Consider the following 13429-nt stretch of genomic DNA (forward strand, 5'->3'; position numbering starts at 1 on the left):
GATTTAATAACCGATTTCAATTTGTCCTTTCTGTATTCTCGGATAGCCGGATAAGATGAGAAGCGGATAAATTCTGTCATGAAAAACAAAACAAAACAAAACAAAACAAAACGTTTCTTTTTATTTTTGTAGTTTGCCCCGAATTAAATAATAACTTTGCTACAACTGAAAAGTAAAAGCATACTACTCAAATTTGTTACTTGGCCTTTTATTTTCTCTTTTCCATCATTAAAATAATCCATCTGTTGTATAGAAATAACAACTAAATAATAATTATTACCATCACATATCTCACTACAATTATATCCTTTTTTATCGATAAACACCTAACCAATGTGCTCAAAAGACCTCAATGAGAATCTCAATACTTCTAATAATGTCACAGCCATGAAAAATAATCCCAAATTATGTAGCATATGTCAAAAACAAACCTTTAAATATAAATGTCCCAGATGCTTCGTGAAAACATGTTCATTACCTTGTTCCAAAATGCATAAATTGACCCTCAATTGTTCAGGCAAACAGTATGATCCCACAGAATATGTAAGTAGCGATGAAATAAAAACCCTGAGCAAAAAGAAAAGAAAACATGATTCTATCACCAGAGAGGAAGGAAAAGGAGAAAATGAGGAGGAAGAAAACAATGTTTTGGTTCAAAGAGATTATAATTTTCTAATAAATCTAAATAGAAAATTATCCATCGTAAAACAGGATGGCAGAATTAAAAATAAGAAAACATTGCAATTGTATAGGAAAAATAATACCGAAACCAGTAACAACAATCATTATGGTGAACCTCAAGTTGATATGATTACTAGAAGAGGTTGTAAATGTATTTTATTACCTAAGGGTATGAAAAGATCCAATATGAATAAAAGTAAGTGGGATAATAACTTACAAAGTTTTCTATGGACAATCGAATGGGTAATTTGTTCCAACGATGTTGATAATGCTACTGAGACCAATAAATTGATCAATTTTTATACACACAGAAATAATGAAAATGATGAATTGTTAAAAATTTTAGCAAACTGTAGAAAAGTATGTTTTTCCATTATTAATGAAAATATATTGAACCAAGAAAAGAGCAATATGAGGGTGAATGTTGCTAAATCAGATCAGGAGCAAGACCATGTATATACCAATGATAGATCTGTAAATGCAAAGACCACGGATACGACAGTAGATAACAATTGTGGTACTGCTGATAAGGATGGAGATAGGCAAAACGAACACAAGATGGTATTTTTACCTGAAAATATTCCTCCAGCTAATACTGAAAATGATATAACAACTGCTAAAAAAATAATTCAACAAAGATTAATGAAACTAACGGAGACGGGCAAGTTAAAAATATATATCAAAGATTTTCCAAAGTATGTTAATGGTTACATGGATAGTAAGAATTTGAAAGAAATATTTCTAACTGAAGGCTTGAAACTGGGCGAAATCTTTTTAAATGAGAAATGTATTGAGTTTCCAACCATATTTATTAGCGTAAATGGCGGGAAATTTGATGGTTTTAATATAATTGAAGAAGGACGACAAGAGCAAAAAAACACGGAAGATAGTGATGATAACAGCTCAGATGATGAACCCACGGAGGAAGCATCAAATAAACCCGATATTGCTAAGAAACCAGAAGTCTTTGGAAATGAAATTAAGGAAAATCAAATTAAAAAAGAAACTAAATCTATAAAAAATAACTTGATTACCCCAAGCAATGAAGATATTGAATATTCAGATGATGATGATGATGATGAATATGAACCAGGTATAACTTTAGATTTCTTGGCAGATTGATAGTCGAAAGAGGGGGGGGGCATAAAATATATATATTAAATTATATTTTTGTAACCTATTTAAACAAGCGCTATACAGCTACTAATGACGATAAATAATCGATTAAAAATTCATACATATCAGGCGGCACCTGCTGCATAATGTGTTTTTCTGTCTATGTGTCTTTTTCGTTCTAATCTTACACGATCAACATCCTTATTATTACTAGTAGATTCACCCCAAACCACATTATTCTGACTTTCTGATATAACAACAGCTATTCGCATATTTGCCAACACATTTCTAGCAGCAGAAGAATGTGAGTAAACTGCACCATTAAATGCCAAAGTCGCATCTTTCCCAATAGCACTAGTTAATAGTGCTGGACCACCAGGATGATCATTAATCCAGGGTGTGACGTCATGTACAATACCTTCAATACAAACCAAAGCGCGTTTATTTAGCTGAAATTCCCTTTTAGCCATTTTAGTAAATTGCTGAGGTGTCAAGATCGGTAACTTATCGATTGGAACACCCCAATTGAGTTTGGACTTCCATTTATCCAAAATACGCTGTTCTTGCTGTAATTCCGCCTGCTTAACTTGTTTTGGATCAGTTTTATTTAATTTCCAGACTAAGCCAAACTTGTTTAATAAAAACACAATATACTTGTTTGGATCAATTACGTACCACTTATTGGAATTTCTGTAATCCGAAGAAAATTCATGATGATAATTGTGCTGTGTCTCACCAAATGTTAAAATTCCAAAGATAGTCGTTAGGAAAAGATTTTGTGAGCTCATATTCAAACTTGAGTTTGTGTCATCATAGTTTTGATTACTTAGTATTTTGGGGAAATGATGTCCTAAAGTCTCTGCTAATAACCATTGCTGTTGAATAATGCTCATTCTACATAAGCCTAAATAGAACACGCTAGTCCATATATCAATCACTTCATGCTTAACACTAAAACTTACTATAAGAGGTATCACAAAGAGTGTAATTAATAACAATGCTCCATAATTTTCATGTTGCCAAAGGATTATATTATTAAACGTCTTGTGGTTATAAACAACTTTGGAAATATCACTCATCATCTGTAAATACGCCCTTTCTGCTTTTTTATTTCCATAAAACAAATTATGGCCCCACATATGAAATAACCAACCATATTTTTTATTGAATGGGTCCTTTTCTGTGTCTACAAATCTATGATGCAACAAATGTTGCGCACTAAACTCCCAAATGGACCCCATCCCAATGGATGCACCAAAAATGGCAAAAATGTATTGGATTAAAGCGGTACATTGAAAACTATGGTGTGTGAAGTATCGATGATACCCTATAGAAAAGCACGAGATGGTTAAAAAGTAGTATGTAATGCAGATGATTAAAAATAAAGTTGAATCTGGGAATCTGGGTCTTGAAAAGATTAAAATGAATAGACAGTACAACGGGATGATAATATTAAAAATAGCTTTGGCTGGATTTATTTTTTTCAAAATATGTATTATTTGTGGATCATGTGCTGATGGCTTACGCAGCCTTCTTTCTTTATCAACCACTGGCACATCGGGAAAGATTTCTTTATTGTTTAAAAATGGTGTTACATCGAACTCAGGTATAGTAGTGTTAGAGGACGACATATCCGTTATTTTCTAGATATTGTTATTATTTTTTTTTTTTTTTTCGTTTTTATATATATGTATGTATATTCTTTTTTGATTTAAAAAGCAGATATAAAAATAATGATAATAATAATGATAATAATAATAATAAAAGAAGATATGAGAAATATTGAATGGAAAGTTGTGCTAGTGTATAAAATATATATAAATATTCATTGGCCATTTTTCACAGCGTTTAAGTTATAAATTTCTTTTGTCGTTTACAAATTAAAAAAATGCAAGATGGTTTTTTCAACATTTAAAAAAAAAAAAAGATTATTTTTTTTTTTTTCTTTTTTTCAACAATAAAAAAAAAAAAGGAAATGTTGTACTGTTTTGTCCGATAGTTGGAAAACATCTTATCGGACTAATCAGCCATTTTTCTCTTTTTTTTTTTTTAAGTGGCTTTCTTAAAATTGGAAACTTTTTAACTTAAAGATTTGATTTTATCTCACAGATTTTATTTTCCTTTTCTCCCTCTTCAAAGTCAGATACCTCTATAACTTTTGTTGCTTTCAAAAGATCGATTCTACGATCATCACCATCAAACGTTAACGGAACAAATATTACTCAATATGTCTCAGGCACAACAACAAAAGATCGAACAATTCATTATTTTCGATGATTATGGCCATGTATATTATACTTTAAACGAGGACAAGAAACAAATAACTTTACTTATAAATTCGTTAATCTCAGATTATTTGATCGGTGGTAATGATACAAATAACAATTCCATCATCTTAAGCAAAAATTATAAAGCTAAATTTAAAACAGTTATCAATAAACCAAAAATTCGATTTGTGGTTCTTTATCCCAATAGTTCCAATCAACCTCATGTCTGGGACCAAATGGCCTTAGATCTTTTGCAGCTTGGAGAAAGATTATGGGAATCATTGGACTTGACTGAAAAAATTACTTTGTATTGGAATAGCAACTCAAACATTATGGATGGCGATAATGAAAATAGTAATAATTTGGATATTTTGGAAGAAAAATTCAGGCCTTATTTCAAAGTTAAATATGAAGAAATCTTGAATAAAAATTCAAAAAAATTATTGATCAATGGGAATATGGGACCAGATATCAAACAGAAGGCTAATCAGGCCTATAATAACAACAGTAAACAAGGTAAAAGTAATTCAAACAAGAAAAATACTACCGGTAACAAATCAAGAAAATGGAATATAGATGGTTCCTTGGACGAATCTGGTGTGGATGCAAATGGTTTAGATTTCAGCCAAATGCCTGATGATGCAGAACATACCAGTAATAATGCCACTAGCAACAAAGAATTAATTCAAGATATAGACAGCTCTGAGTTTGGTGGCAGAAATGCTAATGGCGATTTCTTAATTAAAGAAGTAGATGATTTACTATCAGACACTCAGCTTACTAAAAAAACAAACAAAAATGACAGCTCTAAAAGTACTGGTATTTTTAACTTGTTACAAAATAAATTTTTGGGAAACAAAAAAATTACCGATGAAGATTTGAGTCAAGTTACGAAAAAATTCGAAAAAAATTTAATTGCGAAAAACGTGGCACCAGAAGTCGCCAATTATTTGATGTCTCAGATCAAGAAGGACTTGGTTGGTTCTACAACTGCTAACTGGACAAGTGTGGAGTCTACTGCAAAGGAGTCCTTGAGCAAAACATTAACTACGCTACTAACACCAGGTGTATCCATAGATTTGTTGCATGAAATTCAAAAAAAACGTAGATTAGATCCCTCGAGCCCTTATGTGTTTAGTGTTGTTGGTGTTAATGGCGTTGGAAAATCAACCAACTTGTCTAAATTGGCGTTTTGGCTGCTACAAAACAATTTCAAAGTTTTGATTGTTGCCTGTGATACATTTAGATCTGGTGCTGTGGAACAGCTTAGAGTGCACGTGGAGAATTTGGCTGAATTGACTGATTCTACTCATGTTCGTGGCTCCAAAAATACGAGAGGTAAGTCTGGTAACGATTTTGTTGAATTATTTGAAGCAGGGTATGGTGGCTCTGATTTAGTTACCAAAACTGCCAAACAAGCCATCAAGTACGCCAGCGAGAACAAGTTTGATATTGTTTTGATGGACACCGCTGGTAGAAGACATAACGACGCTACGTTAATGTCGCCATTGAAGACATTTGCTGAACAAGCGAAGCCTGACAAGATTATTATGGTTGGTGAAGCCTTGGTTGGTACTGACTCCGTTCAACAAGCTAAAAATTTCAATGCAGCTTTTGGCAAAAATAGAAATTTGGATTTTTTAATTATATCCAAATGTGACACGGTTGGTGATATGTTGGGTACCATGGTTAATATGGTATATGCAACACACATCCCTATTTTGTTTATCGGTGTGGGCCAAACTTACACTGATATACGTACATTAAGTGTCTCTTGGGCTGTTAATACCCTTCTATCGTATTAAACAGTTGTGTGTGTGTGTGTGTGTACGTATATAAATTTACGTATTTCCCATACAAATAATCATATAAATAAATAGATAAACAAATTAAAATAAAACTGATCAAGTAGCAATTTAAAACTCGATGATTTTAAACCCATTGGAAAATTTTACATGATCCACCACCGGTTTCACCGTTTCCACTTGGATTAATGGCATATTTTCCTCGGGCCCATCTTTAATATTATTTAAAAAAGTATCTGGGTCATGACCCAATATGACATGCAAGATAATCAAGCAGGCTTGTTTAGATAGAACTGAACTATTTTCTTTGCAAAATGGTACAGCAACACCACAACTCGGGCAGCCATATTCACAGTCACAGTTTTCAATTTTAGCCGTAGCGTTTTCCAAAACCTCATCAATATGCTCAAAGGCTTTAATGCTCAACCCAGAGCCAGAACTACCGCCTTTAGAATCGTAAAAAATTAGTCTAGCTGGTCGTACCCTCTCCGTTTGCCTCGAAGCAAACTCCTTTTCTGCAGCTTTGCATTCAGTTTGAATCTCGTCAACACCTGTAACTATATATTGTGGCAAACATGAGATTATTGCATGCTGTGCAGCATGAATACCGCCAGCCATATTTAGTTGCTTTTGTGCAACTAATTCTAACGCCCGTTTAGGTATATCTATCCAAAAACCTTTTGAATGAAGTATTACCGGTGGGTTATGAGTCTCGACAACGTCCAAAATCTGGTTATATTTGTTTAATTTCAAAAACCCAAAAACAACAATTTTCGTTCTAATTTTACCAAAATACACAGGAACATCACTTTTCTTGCTTAAACTTCTGATTATTTCTATTTCAATAGGGTCCACATCGGTGAAATCTCTTTGGCTAGTGATATAATCAACATCCACCCTAAGCACTTTAGCGTAATGCTCGTCTGGATTAAATTCTTTCACTAAATATGGTAACCCTTGGTGAATAAAAATGCCACCATCATACAATGTAAAACTAGTTCTCGACGCTTCGATTTCTTCAATAACAACGTTTCTGTTGTTGGTAACATCAACAACCGCATACATATCTTCTTCCACACCTCTCAAGGAAACGAATTTTGCAGGCCATGGTAAGTACCTAATGTTACAATTATAAGTATTGATCAAATTTGGATCATTTCCTTCGTACATTTGTAGTTTTTTTTCACATAGCGTTCTAAACTTGGTTATAGAGTCTTTTTCTCCGGTAATTGCAAAATACGGCTCGTCTTCGGTTAAAGTTATTGGAAACTCAAAGGCTGCACATTGCAAATGACTTTCCAAGACCATCGAGTTACTTAAATCAATTACTAAATCTTGCAAGTCATTGGGGTCCATCGAAACGAGTTTCTCAGAATGTTTTACGTAATACTGATCCACAGGGTTATCGCTCGCCACTACAATGGTCATTGAATCGTGCATTCTTCTACCGGCTCTCCCACTTTGTTGGTGGAAATTTGAAAGGGAAACCGGGAACCCACACATCAATACACAATCTAATTCACCGATATCAACACCTAATTCCAAAGCATTTGTTGAAATAACACATTTTAAATTTCCATGAAATAATTCTTTTTCTATTTTACGGCGGTCTTGTGTAGAATATCCGCCTCTGTAAGAAACAACATCTGGTAAATAAGTTTCCTGGATATTCTCGTTAGTCAATAAAGTTCTTACCTCTTTCATTAATAATTCGCACAGCCGCCTGACAAAACAAAATGCAATTGTCTTAATATTTCTTTTCAATAATTCTACTATAATTCTGGCACTCCCTCCAATAAAATCTCTTTTATATTTAAAGCCATTTGTTGTTGTTCCTGTAATATCTGGATTCCAGACGATGACATTTTTTAAACCCCTAGGAGAGCCATCTTTTGTTACTACTGAAATTGAATTAGAGGGCAACCCTAAAAGTGATTGAAATGCCATATTGGGGTCGCGCAACGTGGCACTACACCCAATAAATTTACAACCATCACTACTAGTATCAAGCTGACTACCATTACCTAAATGGTACAATAAACGTCTTAAACGTCTTAGCACAAAGGATACATGTGTACCAAAAAGACCAGTATAAATGTGTAGCTCGTCTATAATGCACAGTTTTAAATTTAGTAGAATGCGTCTCCAGTTAACGTGATTAGGTAAGATGCTTGCATGCAACATGTCTGGGTTGGTGAATATGACTCGTACTAAGTCATCTTTTCTAATATTCCTCCTTGTTTTAATATCAGTATCACCATCATATGTGGCAATTTTTAAATTTTTCAAAACTTTATAGTCTTCCATGTCCTTTTTATCTGTTAATGTTTCAGGGTCAATATTATTTAACTTGGATAATAAATTTTGGAATGATCTCTGTTGGTCTTGCGCTAACGCTTTGGTTGGTGAAATATATAATACACTCGAATTATTTGGATTTTTTAAAATGGACAACAATGTTGAAATTTGATAAATTAGAGATTTCCCCGATGAAGTAGAGGTCGTGACAATACAATTTTTCCCATATTCAATGATATCCTGTATAGCTAATTTTTGATGTATGTATAGTTTGTCAATTGGCTTCAATAATTCTTGAATAACTTTCGGTAAAAAGTCGTCCATTGTAGAATAGTTGGCGGGGGAAGCATTCAAAACGTGCAAAATTTCCTTTGATTTAAAATAATCAAATATAAAACCGGACACGGCATTATTATTCTTATCATTACTGTCTAATTTTTTATGGTCTTTATTTTTATTCAATAAAGATAATGGATCATCGAAGTTAGGTGCCTGGGGTACACACGTTGAATTATACAAACCAGTAATAGTATCATATTTGGTCAGTAGCTTTTGCAAATTTTTGTTAAATATATCTTGTCTATGTTCAATCGTAGATTTTAATTGTTTCATATCGTTTATATTTCCTTGTTTAAATTTTAAAACTAAAATAAGTCTTTTGTCATTGCCCTCACTGCTACCCTCAGTGTCCTCAAGTTTAAAAATATCTGATGAGGACTGGTTAGTTAATAATGTTTGGGCACTTTTTCTAGACATATTGTCAAGTTCATACTGATCTTTATCGATATACTTAAATTCTGCTATATTAGGTATATTGCTGCTTTTATTATTGTCATAGTTTAATATTTTGGTAATTAAGGACACATCCTTTTCAGTGAGTGATTCTTTTGTTGTGTATTTTTTGCCAATAATTTTATCTAGGTTCTGTTTCAAATAGTTGAACGAAATAGATTGTAAATAGGGTGTTTTATATTTTAGAAAAGTGTAGAATGTGTTTAAATGGCTGAATTTAAATTTTAATATATTTTGATCCTCGATTGATGTTTTTTTTTTGTTGTTTATATTACCGTGTAGCTTTTGTCTTTTAACTAATATATTAGTGCCATCATCATCAGTATTTTTGTTTTTGTTGTTGTTATCATAATGGTAAATACTATTATTCATTGTTTAGTGGAAGCAAGGGGATTAGTCTAAGAAACTATTATGCTTGATTAGCTTTTTATTTTGTTCTATGATAGATGTAAAATGGGATAAGATTTACTTGAAGTTAATCATTTTTGTAGGCAATTGGATATTATTTTTATTATAAATTTAACGAAATGGAAACCAAAAAAAAAAAATATTAACTAGACTTTTTATGTACTGGTTTTTATAAAAGGTACGGATGCAAGTTTTTTTTTTTTTTTCCTTTTTTTCCTTTTTTGTTTTATCCGCTGCTTTTTTGGAAAATTGTTAATTAAAATTTGGTACAGTAATTTATAATCAACTTACTGTCTTAAAGGAGAAAGAATGAAGTGAAAAGTTAAAAAATAAAAAATATCAGAGATAACTTTCCAAATTTAAAATCAAAACGCTAAATTCACAGCAACATATTAAACTAAAGCTACTTTCATCTGCATATTACCAATGTCACTTCGTAGAGAGGATATATTGCACAAATTAAATGTATTGAATGAAACACAAGAAAGTATTGTCAAAACTTCAAAATGGATGATCCAACAAGTCATAAACACATCGATTTCATCTCCTAACACACCTGGTTTAGTCAGTGATACTATTTTGGAATATTTACAAAATGAAAAGACAAATATAAGAAGAAAATTGCTAACAATATATTTGATAAACGATTTTGCCCAATATTGCAAATTCAAAGGATCAACGAAAAGTCAATCACTTGTACAATTAATGGAGATTTTAAACAAAAATATAAAAAGTTGTTTTCTTCAAATTAGTGACAGATTGAACAGTAGTCAAGATATTAAGGCTAAAGTACATAGAGTTGTTAAGATTTGGAAAGAGAGAGAAGTTTTCTCCAGCTCGGTTATTATGGATTTGTTGAAAATTACAGAACCAAGCAATTTCAATAAAAAAGTTGAAGGAAGTGCTATCATCGATAACAGTACTACTTCTACAATTGCAGATGCTAGCAGTAATAATGAGATACCTGCTGAATTGAAGTTCTTGGTGGGATTGTATAATCAATTGTATATAATCAAACAAAAAAATACTAGTGGTGCTACTACCAGTAATAGTGGTAGTGTTTCTATCAGATCGAAAATAGTTGAAGAATTAAAGCATCTAACAGAATTAGAAAAACAAGAAATTGAAAAAGAACAGAAAGAAGAAAATACTGGTGATGGGAGTGACATTGTTAGTAGTGATAATAAAAACAATAGTAAGTATTCTAATAAAGATTTGGGCCTCATTATAAATAGTTTAAATTTAATAAATAATAACAACATTAGTAGTAATGACATTACTAATGCTAATAATAGCATAAACCATAACAGCAACCAGTATACAGGTGAACTACCTACGTATGAACAACAAAGCGATAGTGACAGCGATATTGATAGTGATACTGGTGATGCACATGTTGCAAAGAGATGTAAATTGGAACAAAATGGAATAGTACATACTGATGATAATAAGGATTTACAAGAAGGGATAACAGAGAGTACTGAACAAACTCAAGACATAGGTGTAGAAGAGGAAGAGAACAAGAGTATATTTGAAGAGGAAAATGTAGCAGAGGTAAATAGTAATACAGTGACTTCTAATTTACAGGATTTGCTAAGTAAATTATCCAGTTGAGAGGTAAAAAAAAAAAGAAATGTGTTAGTGTACAAGTTGATTTCCTGCTTCATTTCATTTTTTTTTTTTCTTTTAATTCTTTTTCTCCCCGTTTAGTATTTTGTGGTAGGCATTTTACAATGAGTATGAATTATTTTTAGCATGATTATGAATATTTTGTTATGGAATTGAAATATTAATTATATATAGTTATTTTTTATAAATGCTTTACTGTTTAAAAGTTGTAATGACCATAAAAAGAAAAAGGGAAAAACCGTTTTGATAACTTGTCAAGTTTTTGTTCCGGGTAGTAACCAGCCATTTACCCAGCCATTTTTTTTTTTTTTTCTTTTTTTTCTTTTCATTTTTACACCTTTTTTTCTTTTTTTTTCCTCACAAGAAAAAATACGCGGAAAATAAAAAAATAATTAAAAAAAAAACCCTTCTCACAACAGCAGGCTGCTTACGTATCAAGCGTTACACGAAAATTTATCAACCGAGAACAACTAAAATTATATTTATCATTATTAACCCCCCCCCAATAAAACTTATTTTTTTTTATTCAAATACAATCCTTCAAGGAAAAGAAACAAATACTTTCAAACTTATATAACAGAAAACTCACATCCACATCCACTCACACCAAATGTTTTTGTCAGGTAAGAAACGTTTAAAAAAGATATTGTTAGCAACTACTGTCATTATAGTAATTGCAAAATTATTATTGGACCATCATACCATTAGGAGCATGCCGGAAAAGAAAACTCCCAATGATGATTTTTACTATTCTTTGGTTAATCACTTGAAGACTTACAAACCTATAGCCTTGGAAGAGACTTCTATCGAAAATAAAAAAAATTTAAGGACAAAAAATTGTAAAATGGCCGATATGTCATTATTTGACGATAGAGTTAACAACCTTGCTGTTTACAATAATTTAAACGAATGTTATTCATTACCTGATTCCATTTTCGATAATTTGGAATCAAATCATTGGGGTTTTGTAAATAAAATTAAGACCGACTTACAGAAAAAATACCATCATCCTTCAAGCTCCAGCAAAGAAACAAAAGAAAAAGATGATAATGAAAGTGATATAGGTATCGTTACTGTTGGTGGAGGCAAGTATTCTGTTTTGGCCTACAACTCGATTAGATCTATGAGAAAATTTGGCACAACATTACCTGTCGAAGTTTTCATCCCGGAAGTTGATAAGGTAGGTGAGGAGGATTTTTGTTTTAATGTCTTACCTAAATTGAATGCAAAATGTATTTTCTTATCAGACGTTTTACCAGACTCTCTATTAGAAGATCCTGATTTCAAATTTGATAGATTTCAGTTTAAAGTTTGGGCTCTATTAATTTCTACTTTTAGACACGTAGCATTTATCGATGCCGACAATTATTTGATCAGCAACCTAGACGATTTCAATAATCAAACCAGCTATTTAGAAAACGGTCTTGTTATTTGGCCAGATATGTGGGCCAGAGTCACACCTCCAACCTTTTATAAATTAATTCACAAACACATAGATTTGAATGAAAATCCAATTCGAAACGTGGGTGATAGTATAACTCCATTTGAAATACAATATCCAGAATATAAAGATAATAGAATGACATATGATGATGCAGCTAATAAAATCAGAATGCATAATTTCAAAAACACTCTCTCTGACCCAACAAGTGAAAGTGGGCAAATGCTCATGGATAAGGTCAGACATTTGGATACATTATTATTAAGTTTATATTATAATGTCTATGGCCCAGCATGGTACTATAATATGTTTTCATTGGGAGGTGCAGGTGAAGGTGACAAAGAAACGTTTATAGGTGCAGCTTTTGCTTTGGACAATCCATACTATCAAATTAAAAGCGGAATGGGTATTACCGGCTTTTTCAAGCAAAAGAAAGAGGGGGGTAACGGCGAGTATAGAGGCTGTGGTTTATTACAAGTCGATTTTGAAAAAGATTACCAACATTATTACAACTATGTAAGGAAAAATTCCGAAAAGTTAGTTCAGGATGACTTGTTCGGTAACGATGACAATGATCCAATCAAAAAATACAACAAAGGTCGCATTTTCTATGATAAATGGATGAAGGATGAAAATAACGGTAAAAATCTCGAATATATGTTTGTTCATGCCTCGCTGAATAAATTCGATCCATGGAGATTATACAAAGATAGGGAATTTGCGTATGATAGAGACGGAGTCACTCCGTATAGGCAATTTAGAGATCTAAAAAGAATGAAATATTTTGATATTGAACTATTTGCTTTTGAAGAGTTGGAAAAGGTCATGTGCCATGATGAACAACGTATTGATTTTAAATATTACCAAGACAAAAAGAATACTGATGATTGGCCCAAGATTTGTCTGGAGCTAAGCAAAAGAGTGGAATTTTTAAAGGAAACACATGACTCAGCAGTTAAACCTGAGATATAATCTGTAATGTATATATATAT

The 13429-nt window shown here is 32.1% G+C and overlaps 6 protein-coding genes across 6 annotated transcripts; 4 read left to right on the forward strand and 2 right to left on the reverse strand.

Moving 5' to 3' along the window:
• Positions 1 to 333: 333 nt before the first annotated feature.
• Positions 334 to 1803, forward strand: BCD1 (Bcd1p; the record flags this gene model as incomplete). Its single annotated transcript, XM_046079415.1, has 1 exon — positions 334 to 1803. The coding sequence occupies one exon, from the start codon at positions 334 to 336 to the stop codon at positions 1801 to 1803; it is 1470 nt and encodes a 489-aa protein (XP_045933109.1).
• Positions 1804 to 1922: 119 nt separating this feature from the next.
• On the reverse strand, positions 1923 to 3428 carry SCDLUD_004606 (uncharacterized protein; the record flags this gene model as incomplete). Its single annotated transcript, XM_046079414.1, has 1 exon — positions 1923 to 3428. The coding sequence occupies one exon, from the start codon at positions 3426 to 3428 to the stop codon at positions 1923 to 1925; it is 1506 nt and encodes a 501-aa protein (XP_045933110.1).
• Positions 3429 to 4024: 596 nt separating this feature from the next.
• On the forward strand, positions 4025 to 5869 carry SRP101 (Signal recognition particle receptor subunit alpha; the record flags this gene model as incomplete). Its single annotated transcript, XM_046079413.1, has 1 exon — positions 4025 to 5869. One exon carries the CDS (start codon positions 4025 to 4027, stop codon positions 5867 to 5869), a length of 1845 nt encoding a protein of 614 aa, XP_045933111.1.
• A 111-nt stretch (positions 5870 to 5980) lies between these two features.
• HRQ1 (ATP-dependent 3'-5' DNA helicase) lies at positions 5981 to 9331 on the reverse strand (the record flags this gene model as incomplete). Its single annotated transcript, XM_046079412.1, has 1 exon — positions 5981 to 9331. One exon carries the CDS (start codon positions 9329 to 9331, stop codon positions 5981 to 5983), a length of 3351 nt encoding a protein of 1116 aa, XP_045933112.1.
• Positions 9332 to 9793: 462 nt separating this feature from the next.
• On the forward strand, positions 9794 to 10981 carry RTT103 (Rtt103p; the record flags this gene model as incomplete). The annotated part of the gene is made up of 1 exon (XM_046079411.1): positions 9794 to 10981. The coding sequence occupies one exon, from the start codon at positions 9794 to 9796 to the stop codon at positions 10979 to 10981; it is 1188 nt and encodes a 395-aa protein (XP_045933113.1).
• Positions 10982 to 11606: 625 nt separating this feature from the next.
• On the forward strand, positions 11607 to 13409 carry SCDLUD_004610 (alpha-mannosyltransferase; the record flags this gene model as incomplete). The annotated part of the gene is made up of 1 exon (XM_046079410.1): positions 11607 to 13409. One exon carries the CDS (start codon positions 11607 to 11609, stop codon positions 13407 to 13409), a length of 1803 nt encoding a protein of 600 aa, XP_045933114.1.
• Positions 13410 to 13429: the final 20 nt, after the last annotated feature.

This window comes from Saccharomycodes ludwigii, chromosome VI (assembly GCF_020623625.1).
Source record: "Saccharomycodes ludwigii strain NBRC 1722 chromosome VI, whole genome shotgun sequence".
Lineage (NCBI taxonomy): Eukaryota > Fungi > Ascomycota > Saccharomycetes > Saccharomycodales > Saccharomycodaceae > Saccharomycodes > Saccharomycodes ludwigii.